This window comes from Pelophylax lessonae (assembly GCF_965119305.1).
Source record: "Pelophylax lessonae genome assembly, chromosome: 8".
NCBI lineage: Eukaryota > Metazoa > Chordata > Amphibia > Anura > Ranidae > Pelophylax > Pelophylax lessonae.
The window spans coordinates 191325448-191348488 of NC_138775.1; the positions used below are offsets into that span (position 1 = coordinate 191325448).

The 23041-nt window shown below is 40.9% G+C and overlaps 1 protein-coding gene across 2 annotated transcripts in view; it reads left to right on the forward strand.

Moving 5' to 3' along the window:
- ARHGAP29 (Rho GTPase activating protein 29) overlaps window positions 1-23041 on the forward strand; it is a 241177-nt gene that overhangs the window by 157590 nt on the left and 60546 nt on the right. For both annotated transcript variants that reach the window (XM_082265500.1, XM_082265501.1), the window contains 2 exons: window positions 17899-17995; window positions 18469-18541. In XM_082265500.1, coding sequence (XP_082121626.1) covers window positions 17899-17995; window positions 18469-18541 — 170 coding nt within the window. The remainder of the gene's footprint in view (window positions 1-17898; window positions 17996-18468; window positions 18542-23041) is intronic.

Genomic DNA, 23041 nt, shown 5'->3' on the forward strand with positions numbered 1-23041 from the left:
CATTGCATTTTCATTTTAAAGCGGTTGCAAACCACTGGGTGTTTTTGTTACCTGAAAACAAAGCCCTCCAGCGATATGATGTAATCGCAGTAGGCAGCGGCTGTGTTTCGTTTCCGGGTCCGCGGACTCTGGCTGTGTGACTGGCTGGAGCCGCAATGACATCACTTCCGTGCATGCGTAGGGGAGCCGTCATTTACCGCACAGATATCTGAAGGAATGGCACGGGTGGCCGTTCCTTCAGGGCGCATGTGCCCATGACATTATCAGGTGCATGTAATGTAAACGTTTAGGAGATACTTATAGTGCCTATAGGTAAGCCTTATTATAGCCTTATTTAAATATGAATGCCAAAATTTCAAGATTTCTGCCAGGGTATTCAAACTGTGGCACACTGATTTGTTTTAACAAGCCAATAACATTTTTATATGCTTATAGACAGTGTCACAGTGTATATTTTTTTTAGAAGAACAAATATCTGACAAACTCAAATAGGATGAAAAATCTTATTTTGATGTATTTTGGTATCTGGTATCCTTTTGCATGTGCAAGTAAGAAATGTTGGGATTGAATTACTAAAATAGTAGAGTAAAGTGCAATTTTACTTCGCTTTAAGTGGAACTTTGGTCAGAAAATGAAGCCCTGCTAGATCACTTCAGGCTGGCCCCTTTTGCAGGCCAGGTTTAGCTATGTAAAACATTAACAATAAGTGTCTATACTGTTTAAAATCCAGTAATACTGTCTCACCCTGATCTGCACTTTCACAGTTGCTCTTTATTTTTAGGCACTGTGCCAAATTTGTAGAGTCCGTTCTGCTGACAGCCTAACGATTTACTGCTGCTCAGGGGGCTTTGGACTGCAGCAAAATGGCAGCCTCCAGCGAGAAGAAACATTAGCAATGCTGGAGCCAGTTTACAGCACACACAATTTTTGTAGCATAATTATTAAAGGAGTTGTAAACCCCCCTTAATGACTTTTGCCTATAGGTAAGCCTATAATAAGGCATACCTATAGATACTGTAAATATCTCCTAAACATGTACCGTTTAGGAGATATTTGCAGTGCATGCAGCCGATGACGCCATCGGCGCATGCGCCCTGAAGGAACGGCCATCCGTGCCGTTCCTTCAGAGACCTGTGTCGTGAACGGCGACTCATGCGCGCATGCGCGGGAGTGATGATGTTGCGCCTCCGGCCAATCAGATGGCCAGGGGACACGAACCAGGAAGGAGGACAGCCGAACTTGTCGGCCGTCTCAGCGGGGAGTGGGTAGCACTGCAGGGCTTCGTTCTAAGGTGAGTATTTCATAATGAGCTAGTATGCATTGCATACTCATTATGCCTTTGTCTTTCAGGTTTTTCTTTTAATTTTTTTTTTTTTCTGAGGTTTACAACCTCTTTAATGTGGAATGCATGTTCCTTGCTAAAGAATATTCTTTTTTATCAAGTTGTTATGGGTAAAGTTGCACTTTAAGCAGAACCAAACCCATCGGTTTAACGGTTTCCTAAAAAAAGTTACATTCAGGGCTGGTTCACACCACAAAAACGTGCTCCAGATCCGGTCTGGATGCGTTTCTGAATGCATGTTTAACGCGTTTTTGATGCATTTCTGGATGCATTCTAGATGCTTTTTTTCCGTTTTTTTTTTTTCCCTCCCACTGTACTTGGGTCCAGTGCATTTTTGATTAGTTCAAATGCATTTCTGTGCATTTTTGGTGCATTTTACTGCGTTCCAGTACAGTCCAGTGCAGGAAAAATGCAGCATGTTCTACTTTTTTTTTTTTTTTCTAGAACTGGAACGCCCTGGAAATTACTGCACTGGTGTGAACTATGCCATTGGAAACCATATAACCTACGTTCCATGCATTTTTTGATGCAAAAAAAATGCTCTGGACTGCATGTGGTGTGAACTGGCCTTCAGTGAATTATAACTGTCACAGTCACTTTTTATCTCATCTGAACTGTCAAGCCATTAAATGGCTGATGTCATAACTGATTAAACATGCAGCACCATGGCAACTGAAGAGCAAATAGAGGTTAAGATGGCAGCTTTCTTAGCTGTAAAGGATAGGAGGATTTAGTCCCACTCTAATGATTAAGGTGAAGCTGTGATGGCTTCAATTATCCAATCATGTGCAAGTAAAAATTTGTTTTCTTTGTACATGATTGGGTGTTCTTTCCAAAGTAAATTTTCATATGGCCTCATCTTTTTCTCTAAGCTAAGTGAAAATTCACTTTTGCAGAGAAGAAACATTTTACCCCTTTAATAAGTTGACCCCAATGATGTATTTAAAGGAAATATGACTTTTTTTTCATTTTGAATAGAGCAAGTGAGGATTATAACTGCTGATTTTTTTTTTTTCACCATCTGTGTCCCATTAAGTCGATTTCTCTTCACTTCCTGTCCCATAGCCAAACAGGAAGTGAGAGGAAATCCTTGCAAATTAAAGGAATTTCTTGGGGACCCCCAGGTCACCAGAAGATTTCCCCTCTATCACTTTTTTGGGGACAACCCAAAATTTGGGATTTTCTTTACTTTCACTTTCAATGATTATTATTATTATTATACAGGATTTATATAGCGCCAACAGTTTGCGCAGCACTTTACAATGTGAGGGAAGACAGTACAGTTACAATACAATTCAAAACAGGAGGAACTAGAGGGCCCTGCTCATTAGAGCTTACAATCTAGAAGGGAGGGTCAAGTGAAACAAAAGGCAATAACAAATGATGATAGTAAATAGGACAAATAGGGAGAAACTGGGGCACAGACCGCAATAAAAACTGACAAGCATTCTAATCCCATTCTAAAAAAAAATGTTTTGCCTTTATACTTTGATATCCATATTTGAAAAAATGCTCTGATTTTGCAGCTGGGCGATATGAACTGTCATGTTGTGAAATAACTTGGGAAAGTTTTGGCAATGTCTGCAGCAATCTGCCAGTCATTCTCGGCAATTTCAAAGTATGTACACCTTTCGGTTAGAATGTATGTATATGCAATTTATTTTTTAAGGTTTGGCTAGAGTAGGAACCCACGATAGGGATTCACTTTGGTGACCTTTGTCGCTGGGAAAAAAATTGATGGAAAGTCCAAAATTGTACAAAGGTCACCACAATAGGAAGTAAAGGGACATTTTTCAATGGGGAACTGGTCTTGGTAACCACTGTCTAAGAGGGACATTCCTCTGTGGGCATAGACCACACAGTATAAATTTACATGGATTTCATTATTCCCTACTCTAAAACTAAAAAGGTTATAGATCTACTTAGTGATTGTAAAGTCTCAGTTTTTTCCCTATAAATATAACAAACATGTTACCTGCTCTGTTGCAGTGGATTTTCACAGAGCAGCCCAGATCCTTCTCTTCTGTGCTCCTGGCCCCTCCCTCCTGTTCAGTGCCCCCACAGCAAGCCGCTTGGTATGGGGGCAACCGAGCTGAGTCACAGCTCCCTGTGTTCATTCTGAAATGGAGCCCCACCCTGGCCCCGCCTCCTTTCTCCTCTGATTGGCTAGCTGACTTTGATTGACAGCAGCGAGAGCCAATAGCGCTGCTGTGTCTCAGCCAATCAGGAAGGAAAATCTGTCGGCTGAGACACTTGTGGACATCGCTAGACAGAGAGGGACCTCAAGTAATAGGGGGGCTGCTGCACACAGAAGGCTTTTTATCCTAATACATAGAATGCATTAGGATAAAAAAAAAAACCTTCTGCCTTTATAACTGCTTTAAGTTCACACATTCTAAGTCTTTGTTAAGAGGAACCATTGCTTGGTGGGGCCATTAGAGCACTTTGTTTGCCCTTCTCCAGTGATGGCCGCTTTACAATTTCTATTATTGCCTCTGCTATCTTCTCCAGTGCTTCTATTGTATTTGGCATCTTTATTCAGCCATTGGGCATCCAGCGATTATTATCCTGGCACTCTGCTCCACTGAAATATCCTGATGGTACAGAAAGCATGTGCATTGCGTGTGCCACAGTCAGTGTACACAAAATTGGGTGTCTTGTACCATAAACTCTGTCTTCAGTTCCTCCTTAAACGCATACAGTATAGCACTTTGATACATTTTTGATTTAGTGTTTAAAAGGGACAGACTGAGCAAAAGCTTTTTGAATGCCATACAAGGTGTAACAAGGGCTACTGTCCTTGTCCTAAAGTGGGTGTAAAAAGCAGAAAGCATTAATGTAAAAAAACCTTCTGTGATCAGCTCATAGTCACCCCCACCCCAAGTCCGTCATATATACTTATCTGTGCCTAATCTTGATCCAGCACTGCTGTCTTTCCCCCTCATAGCTTCTGCCGCTATTAATGAAATCCAGTGAGTAGAAATTGGGGGTGGGGGGGGGGGGGGCAGGGCCGAGATATACAGTGTGGGTCAATAGATGTACACATTCCACCTCTGAATCAAGCCCACATGAGTGCCCCTATATCAAGCAACTTGCTATGGGGGCACTCGGAAAGGGAGGCTGAGCCAGGAACGCCGGCAGGGGACCCCAGAAGAGGAGGATCGGAGCTGCTCTGTGCAAAACCATTGGGCAGGGCATTTACATATAAAATGTTTGATAAAAAAAAAAAGTGTGACTTTTTACTAGGGATGCACAGATTTATCGGCCGAAAATAGGGTTATCTGCATTTTGTCGATAGAAGGCACCGTTAATGGTGTACTGCGCCCCATGGACTTCAATGCAAAATTGCATCCCATGGACATCAATGCAAAATTGTATCCCATGGACTTCTGTGTGTTCCATGGACTTCTGCATCCCAACAAAATTGCATTCCATAGACTTCTGCATCCCAAGACCTCCTGCTCTCTAGCTCCCTTGTCACCTCTTCCCATGCTCGCCTCCAGGATTTCTCCAGAGCTTCTCCCATTCTTTGGAACTCTCTACCCCAATCTGTCTGACTGTCCCCTAATCTATCCATCTTTAGACGATCCCTGAAAACCCTTCTCTTTAAAGAAGCCTACCCGGCTACTAACTAATAACACTGTTTCACTTACTCCATCAGCCCATCCCCCACAGCTATTGCCTTTTGTATCAATTGACCCTCCCTTTTAGATTGTAAGCTCTAACGAGCAGGGCCCTCTGATTCCTTTTGTTCCAAATTGTATTGTAACTGTAATGTCTGCCTTCATTTTGTTAAGCGCTGCGCCAACTGTTGGCGCTATATAAACCCTGTATAACAATAATAATAAAACACCCCCTGTTGACTTCTGTGCAAAAACGCCAGCCACATTCATTTAAATAAAAACTTTTTTTTTTTTTTAAACTGTCCGTTTTTGGCCAAGTGCATCCTGAAGTTTCAGTTTCAGCACCTGAATTTTCATTACAGTTCACAGATACTTTTTAGAATTACTTTAAGTCAAGGCATATAGTAAGTTTTGGAAGTCTTACAATGCTTATAATTTTCGGTGTGTACTGGACCATTCACTTTGAGGTTTCACACCACAAACGTGCTCACCGGCACATACAATATGTCCTGACATGCGCTGACGATGTGCATAGTAGTTTGTTTTTGTGTGCGGTGCATTTGTACTCAATGTATGGCTGCAGCATATCACAACTTGGTGTGTTAAAGGGGAATTCTGGCCTATTTTGCAACTTGAGTGATTCCTGGAGTGCTGAAATGCTGATCAACAATTAGGCATTTTCAATTTTTTTTGGGGATCCTTTACCTTATTTTCAGGGCATTTTTGATTGTACTTCCTCCTTCTCCCCCCTCTGTGGCCACGGCCACCGACATCACTTCCGCCTTTGCATTGCATCCTGGGAGCTGTTTGTCATCACTCCCAGGAGGCTGGAATCAGGAAGAACTCCCAGAACACTCCCTGGAATCAGGAAGAAGGACACAGCAGATTACACTGCCTCTTCAGATGCCCACATCCAAGATGGCCGCGTTTTTAAAAGTAAGATTTTGACTAAAATCCAATACTGTACACCTTGTAAGTATGAGAATAGCAGTTCTGTAAAGGGCGATGGATTGGTATTATAAGGGTATTTTTAGTTAAAAAAAGGTATTTGAGGCCGGAACTCCGCTTTAATGTGCATGCCTGCCTCATTGTTTATAAAAAAGGCCTTTTTGCATTCTTCATACATTGACCATCGCATGTGGTGTGAACGAGCATTAGCAGAGTGCTTAGAAAGCTTTATTACCCACAAAACAAATGTTTAGGGTGATGAAACCTTCTCATCTCTGCAATTAAACATTGCTACTGTACAGAGGGTTTATTTATAAAAATATGGTTGGGTTCAGGTCTGCAGTTCTTTTATGGTCTAGTTTTAAATCGTATCGTAGAAAAGCGGGTTGCTTTAACTTGGTCTACATATTTTTATTTTTTTGTTTGAGTCTATCTTTTCATTTTGAAGTCCTCCCTAGCGAAATCCGTTCCTTATTACTTCTTCATAAATATTTCTGAGAGGAAGTGTCCTGAAAGAACTGACTATTGTATGATACTTTAGAGCTTGGCTTGTCTGCAGTGGTTCCATTTCCTCCTGAAAGCCGCATTATAGTGGGAAGAAAATATGTATAGTGGTAACAGCTTTGTGGGAATGAATGAAAAGCTGTTTTAGCACCGCCACGGTTTTCTTTGCTGCTATATGTGAAGTTAGAAAGAATTCGACTTTGATTTCTGATATGTATATTTTAAGGTTGAATATATTTTTTATGAAACTTTCACGAGGACAAGAACAGAGATATAGAACAGCCACACGAACATGCATAGGAACACAAATTAAAAAGTATATGGTAATAACCGTGTACATCCCAAAGGCAGAGGTATGCGAGGGCCCTCACAATCTATATAAGGATACACAATGTTAAAATATGAGCATTTTGGCAAAAAGAGCCTCAGCGAGATACCCAGACATTTTAACACAATCCAAAGAAAAGTAGAGGGTAAGAAGAGAGAAAGGTAGAAAGGGAGAAAAGTAGAAAAGGGAAGGGGGAGGGATCTGGATACCCCAAGGATTCAATGTGTGGGGAAAATATTAAAAAAAAGAAAAAAAGGAAAATTGGGTAAAAAGATCTCGCTTTGAAGACGAGAAGAGATACACAATCCAAAACATGACCGATACTGAAGAAATGACCTAACCACACTTTCAGAGGAAATAAAACCAGGCACAACCTCCAATCAAACACCAATATGTATATTTTTGTGCGGTTTGTATACAGATACTAAACCTGAGGCCTGCTTGTAAGGGATAATGTTCCTCTATGCACTCAGTTCTGTAATGCCTGAAACACTATTGTTGCATAGTAGAATATAGCGCTCCAACAGTACTGCCAAACGTAAAGTGCATCTAAATCCAAGAATAATTTGATCAAAAAAAAATATATATCTATTCATACACTATATTGTCAAAAGTATTGGGGTGCCTGCCTTTACACGCACATTAATTTTAAGGGCATCCCAGTCTTAGTCCGTAAGGTTCAACATTGAGTTGGCCCACCTGTTGCAGATATACAGCTTCAACTCTTCTGGGAAGGCTGTCCACAAGGTTTAGGAGTGTGTCCATGAGAATGTTTGACCATTATTCCAGAAGCGCATTTGTGAGGTCAGGCACTGATGTTGGACGAGAAGACTTGGCTCGCAGTCTGTGCGCTAATTCATCCCAAAGGTGTTCTGTCGGGTTGAAGACAGGTCTCTGTGCAGCCAGTCAAGTTCCTCCACTCCAAACTCACTCATCCATGTCTTTATGGGCCTTGCTTTTTGCACTGGTCCAAATCATTTGGTGGGGGGGGGGGTTATGGTGTGGGGTTGTTTTTTAGGGGTTGGGCTTGGCCCCTTAGTTCCATTAAAAGAACCAAGACATTTTGGATAATTTTATGCTCCCAACTTTGTGGGAACAGTTTGGGGATGGCCCCTTCCTGTTCCAACATGACTGCACCAGTGCACAAAGCAAGGTCCATAAAGACACTTAACAATATAGTGTCATAATATAGAATATATATATAAAACCAAACCATTTATGCATTCATTTTTCCTGTTTTAGGCTTTTGGCCTTTATTTTACTCTTGCTATCCAGCACCAGATAGTTGAAAGTAGAATTTTAATATACCCTACTAATGCTAAAATCATTAGAGCGGGTTGTAATTTTGATACAATTTCATTGACATGAATGTACAAACTGGTTAAACAGATAAGAATACACTTTTATTCTTCAGGTCTTGAAGGACAACTCCATTTTCAGTCAGCAAAGATAAAATGTGGGTGTGTAAACTATACTCACTTCTGTGTTCACAGTCCCTAGATAACCATAATGAGGACTTTTTTGAAAGGAAGAATGTTAGCCACAAGCAGCTCCACCATGGAGCCTAGATGGAGGAGCCAGTATTGGGCTGTATCTGTCACCATAGCCTGTCATAAGCAAGGACTTTTGGCGTTCCGTTGGCGTTGAACCAGATAGTGTGCCCCAAGGGCAGAAACCTACAGACCCTGAATAAACTTGGGACCTGGAAAATCCTTTGGAAAACCTGTAGACCTTGTTGCGTTGCATTGGGCATCTGCACTTTCATTTGGTGTCAGAATTTCGTACATGTTGGGGTATCCAGAAGCAAAAAGTGAAGTGAAAATGTAAACATTCTTCTCCCACTTCTGTTTGTAACTTAGTGGAGTAGCCCTTTTAGATTAGAATATACATTAGGGTTGGTCTTTAGAAATGGTTTGACAAATTTAACCTCAACACCATTAAGAGCATACAAGCTTGTATATCTTAAGTTTTGTTGTTTGAGCACTGAAGTGTATTCCTTGCTCTAATGAGCAGGGCCCTCTGATTCCTACTGTATTAAACTGTATTGTAATCATACCGTCTGCCCTCATGTTGTAAAGCGATGCGTAAACTGTTGGCGCTGTATAAATCCTGTAACAGGATGCTTTTTCTGCGCTACGGAGCCTAAAAAAACCCTAAGTTGCAGCTGCTCCTTACCATGTGATCACTAAAGAAAACATTTAAAAACAGCGCAAGAAAGGGGTGATACAAAATCTTATGAATCTAGATGGATGTGAATGTGAACAAAATAAATTCTCACACCCAAAAAATTACTATATGTTAATATATGATCAGTGAACTGTTATAGTGCACCACTTGTGCTGAAAATGACCACCAAATAAATGTATAAATATATAGAAATGTCCCAATCCAGAAAAAAGTCCAAATCAGTGACCGGGAATTACGCCGTTGGTACTGCCGTCAGCCGGAAATTGCGTCTACGCGTTTCGCCCCTCCCAGTGGGTGTTCTCAGAGGTATCAGACGTGCATCAGATATTGGAAGTGCACCTTCACGTATCGCATGATTTGCAATGGATTGCCACTAATTTGTATTAGACAGCACAGAGCAGGCTGCACATTTCTTCACTGGACACTTGCTGATTTGGACTCTTTTCTGGATTGGGACATTTCTATATATTTATACATTTATTTGGTGGTAATTTTCAGCACAAGTGTTGCACTATAACAGTTCACTGATCATATGTTAACATATAGTACCCGTATTTTCCGGCGTATAAGACGACCCCCCTAATTTTCAAGTTAAAACATAGGTTTTGGGCTATACTCGCCGTATAAGACTACCCCCCTTCTGAAGCAAGGCAACACCATTGAAAAACATCAGATTTCTCATAGATCTCCAAAGTACCCCAAGTACTGTAATACATGTAATCTCTCATAATATCTCCAAGGTACCCTAAGTAGAAGTATTACCAGTAGATGTAATCTCAAGATGCTGGCTGTGTGGGAATCCTGTACCGGTATACCGTATGTACCGTAGCTTCCGCTACATACAGTATACCACGCTGAGCCAATCACAGTTAGCGATGTATTCTATTATTGAATGCAAAGCCTGCTCGGATTGGCAGAGTCGGAGAGGCGGGCTGATGTTACTCCGCCAATCCGAGCAGGCTTTGCATTCAATAATAGAATACATCGCTCTCCCTGACCGGCTAAATACAGTGTGCCGCGCTGAGCCAAAGCTGCGGTACATACCGTATACCGGTACGGGATTCCCACACAGCCAGCATCTTGAGAGATTACATCTACCGGTAATACTTATACTTTGGTTACCTTGGAGATATTATACTCAGCGTATAAGACGACCCCCCATTTTTGGGGGATTTTTTTGAGGTTCAAAAGTAGTCTTATACGCCAGAAAATACAGTTATTTGGTGTGAGAATTTATTTTGTTCACATCCATCTAGATTCATAAAATGTTGTATCGCCCCTTTCTTGCGCTGTATAAATCCTGTATAATATTTGTAGATACAGTAAATAAAACTTTATCTCCGCAGCTATTTCTGCATATTATAGGTTTGTGTGAAAGGACTGTAGTTCTGAAAAGGATGAGACAAGTATCTGTTTTTCGTGTTTAGCATGGTGAAGAAAAATACCACTCCCACCATTCTTTTAGAGTATATTTAGGTGCATCAGTTCTGTTTGTTCTCAGGAGGCCTCGCAACCACCCTGGTAAATGCAGCTAATGAAAACAATGGACATACTAAAACAGATGTGTGTACAGGAAAGGCAAGCCGGCTTTGTATTCATGTCACTGAGTGTTTTGTATGTCATGTAAGAAGATTCAATCAGTCTTAAAGGGACTTCCAAGTGCTGTGCAGTACTTTTGTTAGAAATGGGCTAGTGGATTAGTGACCATACGAACACATTTGTGTTTGCACCGACAGCATCTATTGCTTCTTTTTTCTTTTGTTTTCATTGGAGTGCTGTTTTTTGTTCAGATTGGTCACAATAACATACTTATGAGGCAGCCATGTATGCCTCAGCCTAATGGGTCAAATGGGACAAAAACCACCTAGCACAGATTTCCTCTTCCTAAAGCTGGCGATACATGCAGACAGTTTCCTCCACCACAATAAAAAGTATGGATGGATAAGTCAAAGTTCCCAGCTATCGTGTTCTGACAGCCAACACTCAGGGCTGTCTGATTACCCGAACAGTGACAGGAGCTGATTGGTTGCAGTCGGTGTTCAGCTTATCATTGTCTTCAGATCAAAGTTTGTCAAGCCAGGTGGTGCTAGCAGGGCCACCCACAAATCAAATTTAGGACAATTCAGCAGGAAACAGCTGGAATCCTCTCCATGTATATTCAGCAGCCCCGGTACACACTTTGTTTGTTTTTGTTTTTTTCATTCAACCCAGCGGGCTTTACGGAAGAAAAAACAGAGGAGCTCGGTAGGAGCCGCTGTATGAACTTTGCAATGTTAGTACAGCGATCCCCCAGCTGAGCTATTTTGTTCTGACGGGCACTGTAAGCTCTCCTGCCAGAACACACTGGTCAGTGCTCACAGCCATTGGCTGCCAGCGCTGATTGGATGCTGGTTTTCCGGCATGCCCATTTGGCCGGCTTCTGTAGGACAGTCTGATGTACACACAGGCTGCATGTCGGCTGGCTTCTGTTGAACCGGACGATATTCGGCCCATGTGTACCAGGCTAGAGGCACTGGATCATTTATGTAGTTTGAACTAGCCTTGCAAACTATAATACCTTCAGGCCTTGCTTCTGCTGGGCACAAAAATATGTACTATCTGTGTGCATTCAGTCAGGTGCTGGTAGACCAGACCATGGATATGGATGCATGTCTGAACATAGGTAGATAGGTGTAATTTGTCAGTTAAAATGTTTTCTAGCTGTCACCTGACAGTCAGTATAGACCCTTTAGGACTGTTGGGAGGTACTTCATTCAGTTGACAGACAAGTACAATTGTAATGGCTTGTGAGTTGTTTATGCTTAATTTACATGACTGTAGCCCATGGTTTATTGCATTTTCGTTCCCAAAAACAATTGCAGTATGGAAGTCCTTGGATATGGTGGCTACATATATGAAGGGAGGTGTTTGTAGTCCAAATCTGGAGAGCAGCCGTGGGTAAAAATGCTGTTCCCCCCATACATACAATGGAGCAAGTGTCCTCATTTTTTAGCCTTCGACAGAATGTGTGTTATGGGCAGGCTGGCCATATTATTAAAAAAAATATAACTTAAAAAGAAAACCAATGAAGTCACCACATTGAGGGATTGGTAAGCTGCAAAAGTTGCATTATATTTGTTGTTTTTTGGTTCAGATTTGCCCTAAAGTCATAATAAAAGCTGATTTATTTATTTTTAAAATAACAGACCTGTCATACTTGGCTGCTCTGTGCAATGGTTTTGCACAGAGCAGCCCTGATCCTCCTCTTCTTGGGTCCCCTGTTTGTGCTCCTGGGCCCTCCCTCCCTGCCGAGTGCCCCCATAATAGCTGGATTAAAATTGGGTTTAGGTAAGTATCTAGTTGGGGGGGTCTGCTGCACACAGAAGGTTTTTTTTTTATCTTCATGCATTGAATGCATGAAGGTAAAAAAAATTCCTTGAGCCTTTACAACCACTTTAAAGACTTCTCCTGCTGAAACCTTTTTTCTTTTTGATACAGTGGGATGGATTGGAACCTCTACCAGGCCATTTTTAGGCGAGTTCCCCATGGCCAATAAGAAATGAATGGAATTCTGGCTATTAGGCTAGGTTTACACTACCTTGAAAAGTAGGAGTTTCATCTACGTTTTTGATGCCTCACAAATAACCCTACTCCAGTCTGTCCAAAACCAAACAATAAATTCCAGAGTTTCCCTTTTATTATGTCCACATTCAATTCACAGCATTTATTTACTGTATATTTAAAGTGAATTTTGTGTAAAAAGAAAAATGAATAATAAATCTATTAGGTAGTATTAAGCGCTGGTATCACGGTGTCCCCAACACATTCCTATTAAGGTAGTCCCTCATAGGGATGGGCCAGTAAGAATGGACTGCAGGAGGGCCCTCATTGTGTTGGGCAAGCTCCAACATTCCCCTCTTAGCCCTTTGACAACTGCCAGGCATTCAGACCCATAGGGGGCAGTGAAAAATCCCTGCTCTTTGGTTTGAGTAACCCTTTCCATTGACGAGTAATTGTCCTCATTTGTTCCTGGGCTGCCATCAAAAAAGGTCTAGTCCAATAAGACTTGTATTGCTGTCCTTCTGGGTGGGTGGGGATGTCCACTGTTTTATTTCTAGCCTTCATAGGGACACTTTGTGACCTGTAGTCATTGACACAATGGTGAGTCCCCTGCCACTTTAAAGAGAGTATGGTGGGAAGGCTAACAACCTATTGTAACACGGCATGAGTCATTTTTATAGGATTAAAAGCCACATTGAAAGGCCGTTCTTCAATTGCTACAAAGCCTTTATTTTTCTTCTCTAACTTGATTAACAGGCTATTAACTCGCGTTGCCAAGGGAATGTATCATATTGCTGTGCATTACTGACAGAGGAGCAATTACATTTAATTTTACTCTTAAGAGTACATTTGATGTATGAGTATATTGTGTGCAAGCACCATACGCCTGCTTTCACTACAATTCTGTTGATTGGAGCTCAGATGATTTAGAGTCGGCCTTTTATACTTTTTTTTTCTTTTTTCTAAGCACAACTTTTGTTTTTCCTTGCTATTTTATATACACAATATATGTTGTATGTAACGCCTACCTGGTTTCTGCTCTTGAATCTTTCACCCCTTTCTGGGTTCAGAGTATGTTGTATCTGTACCTGGCAAATTAAAGTATTAGTCTAGTGTACATGGTTATGTTGACTGTGCGTCGAATGGAAATTTTGGTACCGAAAATGCAGGATGCACTTGGCCAAAAACCGAAAATGACAGTTTTTGAAAAATATTTATATATAATTGTATTATATCCAACTTTTTAATTAATATAATTTAAATGAATATGAATTTGTCAGCCATTATTGGCATCCTTGGCACAAGAAATGCTCAAGAAAAATGTATCCCTTTAAATTCTATGTGTGTCTTCACATTGATCCATTGTACTTCCGTTGTGATGTTAAAAATCCTGCTTGCTGCGTTTTTGGTCAGTTAAAAAAAACGCACCAAAAACTCCCCTCCCCTTTACATGCATTACAAGTGCAGCAAGAACGCATCAATAACGCACTGTTACATTTTTGATGTGTGGCTTTTGAGCCATGTGACCTATGAAAAAAAAAAAACAGAAGCACAGCAAAATCGCATGTGTTTTCAGTGCCATTATCGGCACCTTTTTCTCTTATCGGCAAAATGCTGATAACACCATTTTCAGCCCATATATTTTGGCGGCCAAAATTTCAGTGCATCTCTAATGTTGACTATTTCAAATTTTAGCATTTGATCAGCCTTAGAATGCAGCAATTACAGCGTGGTGTGAGTGGAGTATGGTGGGCTCCATCTGCTGACAGGATGCTGTGCCATCATGGAGTGCTGGATTTGGGGTACCCTTAATGCTTGAGCCTTCTAGGAGACCCACTCCTTACTCAGCAGGTGTCCATGGCTGGCCCCAGTGTATCTCCATGTGGTCCGGGTTCCTGGAGATAGCGGTGACCCAAATTTGAACAAGGGCTTTGGTTGCAACATGTTTTTTTATTGCAATAATGGCTGTATAAATGGTCAAAAGAAATGAGCAAAACCAGGGCGCAGGCCCTGTCCCACCCACTCAGTGCTGATGTACTATGCGATCCAAAAAGTGGCAATCACCACCTATAAATGGTGCTTTTCTCCTGTTCATATGGATGAGCAGATATCTCTTTACACTCCCGAAGAAGGAAAACTGATTTTCTGAAATGCGTTGGGATATTTCCCCACACCAACAAATCATCATTACTACGTCTGTGGGGGTGCGGGGTATTCTACATGTTCAGTAATAGGATTATTTATGTACCAAGCATTACAGATAAGCGTTTGCTTACAAAACACATCCATGCACAGTTTTATGTAATCCGGTTTTAGATTGTTACAATAAAGATTATCAATGACGACATTTTAACACAATAGTTTTGTTGCCTTTAAAGTGTTACTAAACCCAGGACCCTGCAATCACTATATCTGGTCTCCCACAGTACACAGAACATGGAAATGCAATTATTTTAGTAAATATAAAATGCTAAATACCTTTTCTCATCAGCAGTATATAGCAGTGTTGTGACTTCTATCAGTCTCAGGCTAAAGATGTAGGAGAAGTTTTCATTATCCTCTTGATTGTCCAATCAGCCTGCAGGATCTCTGACTCTGTCTGAACACTGCTGATTGGCCCTGTGCCAAGCACATGCACCCACCAAAGGAAAAAAAAACCTCTCTAGCAAAACACATCAAACTGAGCATGTGCAGAGTGCCCCCAATGCTCTGTACTATCAGAAGATGGATTAGGGACAGTACAAGAAGGGGAGGATCTAAGGAGACAGTATCAAACAGCTTTTTTACACAATGCGGAGGATAACTCCACAGTGAGTACAACCAGCATGCGTTACTGCATATACAAACTGATTTTACTGTTGTGGGTTTAGTAACACTTTAAGAGTCCCATTGTTGGGGGGGGGGGGGGAGGCATATATTTGCAGTCTTTATAATGCAGCAGTTACAGCTGGATGTGAGTGGAGTATAGTGGGCTCATTGCTGAACTTGAGAGCTCACTATGGAATTATTCTGTCAGTCTTCAAGGAGGTTTGCCAGTTTACCCACCACACCAGTGGTAAATAGTTAGTACTTATGACTTCAGATGTGCTCCTATGGAGTACCCCAGCATGGCCTGAGCATCTTTTCATTGCTCCTATGGAGTACCCCTGCATGGCCTGAGCATCTTTTCATTGCTCCTATGGTGTACCCCAGCATGGCCTGAGCATCCTTTCATTGCTCCTATGGTGTACCCCTGCATGGCCTGAGCATCCTTTCATTGCTCCTATGGAGTACCCCTGCATGGCCTGAGCATCCTTTCATTGCTCCTATGGAGTACCCCAGCATGGCCTGAGCATCTTTTCATTGCTCCTATGGTGTACCCCAGCATGGCCTGAGCATCCTTTCATTGCTCCTATGGTGTACCCCTGCATGGCCTGAGCATCCTTTCATTGCTCCTATGGAGTACCCCAGCATGGCCTGAGCATCTTTTCATTGCTCCTATGGTGTACCCTAGCATGGCCTGAGCATCCTTTCATTGCTCCTATGGAGTACCCCAGCATGGCCTGAGCATCTTTTCATTGCTCCTATATTGTACCCCAGCATGGCCTGAGCATCCTTTCATTGGAGTTTCAAAGTTGGACGTTATCAAGTTATATTCAACCCGCCTAAGCTTAAGCTTCCACGCAAAACTGGAACTTTCAGCATCATCTCATTGGAGCTTCAGAAAGGGACATTATCGAGCCCTATATGACTTAATCTTCCACTTTAAAACTCTGGAACTTTCAAGAAAATAATTAGAAATATCTACATTCTAATTCACTGGTATATTACATAGAAGTTTTTTTCCCTAACACACATTGGCCTTATCTTGGTGACCTTGATTTTATCCTGAGAAATGTAACGTTTCATATTTTGTTGTCATTGGAGCATTTTTGCCTGAAAACTTATTTTTTTTTTTTATATTGCGTCTCTAACTTTAAGAACATTGTATTTTTAAACACTAATCTGTTGAGCAACATTAACAGAGGCCTGACTTTATTAATGTATAATCTGGGGGAGAAAAAGTTTCTCTTGGCCTTGTTCATGTGTCTACATAGCCAAAAATGTATTTTCTTTGTTTAGATACAGTAGGGAAGTGTTGAAACCTCTATCAGGTTTTTGTGTCCTGCTGGGGAGATTTCCATTGACTTCCTGTCTTGAAGACACAACAAGGATTCAGAGGAAATGTCCATTAAGTGAGGGGAATTTCCATCTCGATTGCCCCCAGTAACGTTTCTCTTCTGCAAGATGTCCTCTCGCCTCTAACATTCATTACATATCTAGTATTTTGAGTTTTCCTTTATATTCTGTCTTGGTTACAGTGGTCACCAGGACAAATAGGGGGATGATGCTTACCTGCAGGGACACAGACCACAGTAATACTTAGGGGTACAAGAGTTAGACATCCCACGATCCAAAGCTAAAATAAAGTTTGCCTTTAACCCCTTCACACCGGCCGTACGCACGCAAATATATCCCGCCCCACTGGACTGGGCTTTTTTTTTTTTTTTTTTTTTTTTTCGTGGAGCTGCACATTTGTGTATCTACGTTTAGTGCTTGGAGACAGAGACGGGTCTCACCGAGAACCCTGAACCCTGTTCTAACGATTGGGACCCAGAGTATCCGATTCCGGGTCACCTGAAAGCTGATTGGCTATCACAGTGATCAGTCACTGTGAAGCCCGCCCCTGTGTTTTCTGTCTCCGAGAATGGGCGAGAGAGCTATGTTTGTATCTTTCTCTGTCCTTGCAGAGATAGAAAAAAAAAGTGTGTGTAGAGAAAAAAAATATAATAATAATAATAAAAATAATAATAAAAAAAAATACCTAGATCAAGGTTTGATATAGGTCAGCCCCAGGATTAGTGTTTGGGTCAGGGTCAGTATTTTTTGGACAGGATTTTTTTTTTTTTTAATTAGTATCAGACTGTTTTAGGCAGGATAACAAAAGGAAACAAAATGTGCACTATTGTTTCTGGACTGTACTACAGGTACAAACAACAACATACACAAATGTGGTATATTGCGATTTTCAAGAGCAGGAGAATGTATTTTGAATTGTTCTTTGGTGGTAGGTTATGCTAGTAGCAAGAAATATACAGTTACATTTAAAAAAAGTTTTTGTTTTTTTACTGTTTTTGGCCAGTTTTCCTTAAATAAAAAAATATATATATCAGGAGATAACCATTACCATTTACCACCAAATGAAAGCCAATTTGTCCTAAAAAATATATATTCCACTTGGATGCACAAAGTAGCTGTCATATGTACAGGTTTAGTAACATATGTCTGAGTTGCAAATTTGGGCTTAGGCATGAAGATTTGTTTAACCTTTGGGCGTGAAGGGGTTAAATACAGTTCAAAGCCTTAATCTGACTTTCTAACTGATTGTCTTTGGTATCTGTTTTTAGCTGTGAACTTCAAGAACATTAATGAAGAGAACAGGAGGGAAAGTTTTGGAGAAATCTTCACATCCATTGACACTTTAGCATTCACCTTCGGCAGCGTGTAAGTGTGATGAGACTGTTAAAAAATCACCAACCACTGAAAGATGCTGAATCTTTATTTATAGCGTAGTCATCCTCCCATGACCTCATTTCTATGTTCTGCATGATTGATTGCCAACAATAACTACTGTAAAGCCAATGCTGAGAAATGTGTAGTAGGTAAAATAGCAAGGATGTTGACCTATGACAATGTTTTTAGTATCAAAAAATATATTTTTACTATAGCAATATCATTTTTTTTTTTTTTTTTTGTTCCCCCGACATTTTTGCAGTGACCCTGATGGCTGTACAATGCCATTTTATAAAATTCCTTGCTCCCATCTAGTTCCTAGTTTGAGGTCTGTAAAAAGAAGTATGCTTCTGCAAAGGAAATTATTTCAGGTCATAGGTCATGAGTTGTCCTTGCTTGTCTGGTGTTAGCTCTGCTTTATGGTGTCTGCTTAGTTATATTTCTCTTTCGCATTTCCTCTGCAGAGTTTCAGATTTCCTTATGGGAGATGTAGACAATGGATCTTCACTGGGGCTTCATGCATCTCGTAGAAGTCGGGTAAGTTATTTATATTAACTCATTTATTGCCTACAGTACAAATCAGCAAATGTATAGTCACCCCAGCCAGTGAGAGTATATTCAGTGTTCCTCTACTGAGTAATCTCTCTGATCTTTATATATGGGTATGAATTGTATAATATCCAGAGTTGTGTAGACATCCGGGACCCAGCATGATTGCAACAGGTAGAGATTGAACAGGCTAGCAGGTGACATGTGACACGGCGAGGTTAAGATCTCCAATCATCTACTTGGCTGTTAGAGGCAAGTAAACACACACTTTGGCCCCTTATACACGGGCGATCCGATCCGCCTGTCAGTTTTTCAGGCGGACCTGATTGGATGCCCCATGGATCCCTATGGGGCAGCGGATGTTAGCGGAGACATCTCAGAATCCGATCCTGTCCGTGAAATCCGGACGGTGGAAACCCTATTTTCCATCCATCTGGAGGATTGGATCGGATGAGAACGGACAGGTGGTCCGTTTTCATCCAATCTCCCCATAGAGGACAGCGGGGATCTGACACCTCCGTCTCTGCACACAGAGTGGAGACGAGCTGTCATCTGCCTGCTCAGCGGGGATCGGCGGATCGATCCCCTGCTGAGCAGAATGGACTCCGTCGCAATGTAAAAGGGTCCTTTGTTTTATTCACACAAAAATTGCAATTTCCTGACAGTATAATGGGGATTTCCCATGTATGCACTTATAAATTCGTATTCCTATAAATATTGCTTAGAGGAAAAATTCTGTAAAGTAGAACTATAAATACCCTTTTTTCAGTTTGGATACAGTAGGAGATGGTTATAACTTTTGTAAGTTATTTAATTTGATTTCTTTATTTCTTTGCTATCTGTGTCCCATTTGGGACATTTCTTTTTATGTCCTGTCTCATAGCCAAAACAGGAAGTGAGAGAAAATTGCTCCAAAGTGAGGGCATCTATGGCTGTCACCGGAACTAGCATTTACAACCTAAAATGTTGGTATTTTCTTTCACTTTTCTCTCTGTGATCACAGCCACTGTGTAAAAGTCTTTGGCAGGGGTGCAAACTGGAATAACAATTTGGCAAGGGTTCTAATCCCTCTCCACTCTAGCCAAAACTAAAAAAAAAAAAAAAAAGTTTGCCTTTAGTCATCATTTAAAGTATATTTAGAGCCAAAACCTTTTTAATGGTTTTAAAATAGGGTAGGGTGAGAATCCCTGTCTTTTTTTCATAGCTGTGTCCTCATTAAGAAGTGAATCTCTTATCTGTACTGGTGACCATTGCCAAGGTAAATGAAGGGAATTCTTTCAATGGGACAGGAAGCGAAGGAAAATCTCCTAATGTAATGCAGACAGCAAACAATAAATGGAGAGGAGACCTCAAAGAGAAGTATGGGGTTATTGCATATTTATACTTCCCTAGGTGGATGCAGCATCGGCACCAGTCTGCAATGAGAACAGAGCGGTCAAACACCACTGATCACTCGGTTCTGACAGCTCCCCGCTCTTCATCTCCTTGCTCACTGGAGCGCTGGGCTGTGAGGGGCAGGGAGTGGCCGGCTCAGGCTCTCAGTGACTCGCTGAGAGGCTGAGCCGTGTTTTGGTCCAGGCACCTGGCGGATCCCGACTCCGTGGTCATGATGTAGCGGTGCCTAGACTGACACCTGTGACGTCAGTAGAGAGAAGACCTCAGCCCACTCTGGGCTGAAAACGGGTCACAGGAGTGCAGAACGCAATCCATAGGAGATGTACAGCCAAACGAGCTTTGGGGCTGTATATCTCCTTTAAACTTTTTCCCTGCTATGTCCAAATCTGAAAAAAAGTTATTGCTATACAATACTATACACTTTAATGTCTCCGCAATCCCTGTATTAATGTTGTAATTTTGAGTGTGGATTTTTTTGCATCGCTTTAGTGCCACTTAATCAGTGGGAAAACTTGATTTTTTTTTTTTTTTGCTGTTTTCTTTGCTTTGTTTGCTTAGAAAGTCACTTGACTTCCTGGATTTCATAAAATGAGCTACACAAATTGGAATGTCCCAGTATTCATTATTTAACCCACCAGACTTGACTCAGGGACATTACACTGAAAAGGGAACTGCACCATGTTCCAATAACTACAGGAAATCACATGGCTAATTATGAAAGTATCCATTGATATTGTTATTTTCAGCAGTGGTATTTGTAATACTTGTACTATGTACTAATGCATTGTATGGTTTAACTTCAGTGCCCTATTAGGAAGGTGGCATAAACTGCCTGCCCTGTATGTCTGTATTAAGAAAAGAATAGAACTTTGCTTACCTGTGTATTCTTCTTTATTGGTTTACATATGTAATGGCTCACTTTGCCTGCTTAGCTCTTTTATTCATTGGCTTTTCTGGAGCACGATCCTCTTTTACATATGAGATTACCCTGCAGGTTAACTGACAGATTAGATCTCTCATTCTGGCACAACAGACCATTAAAACATTAAATAAAGACAGGATATATAGTCCTACATTTCCTAAAACATTTTTATTTGCAACCCTCTCTGTGGATTCAAGTGGCTAGCATAATGTAAGACTACTGATAGGCATTTTGGTAGGACTTCACTTAGCTGTCAGGTTTTACCCCCTTCATGAGCAGGCCATTTTTTGCTATTTAGCACTGCACTACCTGGTAATAGCACGGTCATGCAATGCTGTACCCAAACGCAATTTATATTATGTTTTTCGCACATAGTGCTTTCTTTTTGTGGTATTTGATCACCACTGGGTTTTATTATAGAAACGAAAAAGTTCGAAAATTTTTGAAAAAAAATAAAACAAAACATTTTTTACTTACTGCTCTAAAACAGATCTAATAATAATAATAAAAAAAAAAAAACAAATTTGATACATTTTTGCCAAAATGTGTTCTGCTACGTGCCTGGTAAAAAAGAAAATCCCAATAAGTGTGGTATAAAAATCCTAATAAGTGTATATTGATTGGTTTGAGTGAAAGTTATAGCATCTACAAACTATGATATATATAATATAACTTTTTTTCTTTTTTATACTACTAATGACGGTGATCACTATAGTGGGACTGTGATAGTACTAACATTTTAGTTAATCAGGGGGTTAAATGTGTGCCTAACAAGTGTTGATTTGTGTAATGTGTGATTCTTTTTACTAAAGATCTTTGCAGGGAGAATAAAGTTAGGGATTGATCCCCCTGTACAGAGCCCTGTGTTGATTGTCAACACAGGGCTCTGGCTGTGATTGGACACAGCCAATCAGCAGGTCTCGGCCATAAATCTTTTGCCAGGATTTGTTTACAAACTCCCACTGTGTACAATCACAGCAGATGTCGGGGATGGGGGGGCATCTGTCCTTAACCCGGAAACAGGTAGCATTATACTAGTACAGTCTGCCCATCAACATTACATTGTGGACGGGCAGTCCAGAAGTAGTTAAATCTTTAAATTGAGACCCTCGGGTATTCTAGCAATCATAAATATAATACAGTTGCTTGCTTTGCTTTGTTCCACAAGTGATTTCTGACTTACAATACATGTTAAGGCTTTGTTATAAAAACTAGACCAAATTATGTCTGTGTTGCCCATAGCAGTCCATTCCCATTTATTTTTTTGTTGTTGTGCAGGTTAAAAAAAAAAAAAACCTGACCTGTCCAAAGTTTCAAAAGTTCAAACATAAGAACAAAAGTAACAGTGATAAAGTATAAAGACCTTGTTGCGCCTGAAAATACCTGTGGTAGTCTTTTACTACCTGCGGCTCCACTTGCATCTTAGTCCCAGGCTTTGCATGGTCCTCTGGTGTCAGTTTGAGTCCTTGTTCACACCTGAGCGTTTTTCAGCTCGTAAAACGCTCATCTCTGAAGTCTTAAAACGCCCAGCAAGCAAAATCTCATTCATTTCAATGGCCCCTGTTCACATATGAAGCTCACAAAAGTACATGAGCTTCTTTTTTGGCAGATTACAAGCGTTTTTGTTAGATGCCTATGCCTGCCTCCAAACACCTGCAAAAAAGGCCTGAAAAACGCCAACAAAAATGCCTTAATACGATACGCTCAGGGGTGAATGGAGCCTGAAGGGCATTAGAGGCTCTGTCTTTTGACAGTGCTTTACGCTGAACTCCAGGCAAAAAATTTGAAAATCTATTCTTCAATGGCAACAAAGTATATGAATTCACTGTGTGTTCACCAAATGCCTTTGCAAACCCAAATATTACTATGTAAGAGTATCCGTGACATCATTACTATACTCTACATAACCTGTGCAGAGAGCAGTGCTGTGGGAGGGACCCAGCAGGCCCCACATTTTCTCTTCAGAAAATTACAGGAGGTTGGGGAGATGAGACCAGTCACCCTGCACAAAAAATCGAGAACTGCAATGACTGGTCTTGATTGCACGCAGCTCCTGCACAGAGACGAAGTCTCACACTGGATTACTGCAAAGATCTTGCAAAAAAAACACAGGTTCAAGTAAGATCACATATGCCTCTTGTATTAGACAATATTTTTTTTTTTATCCGGAA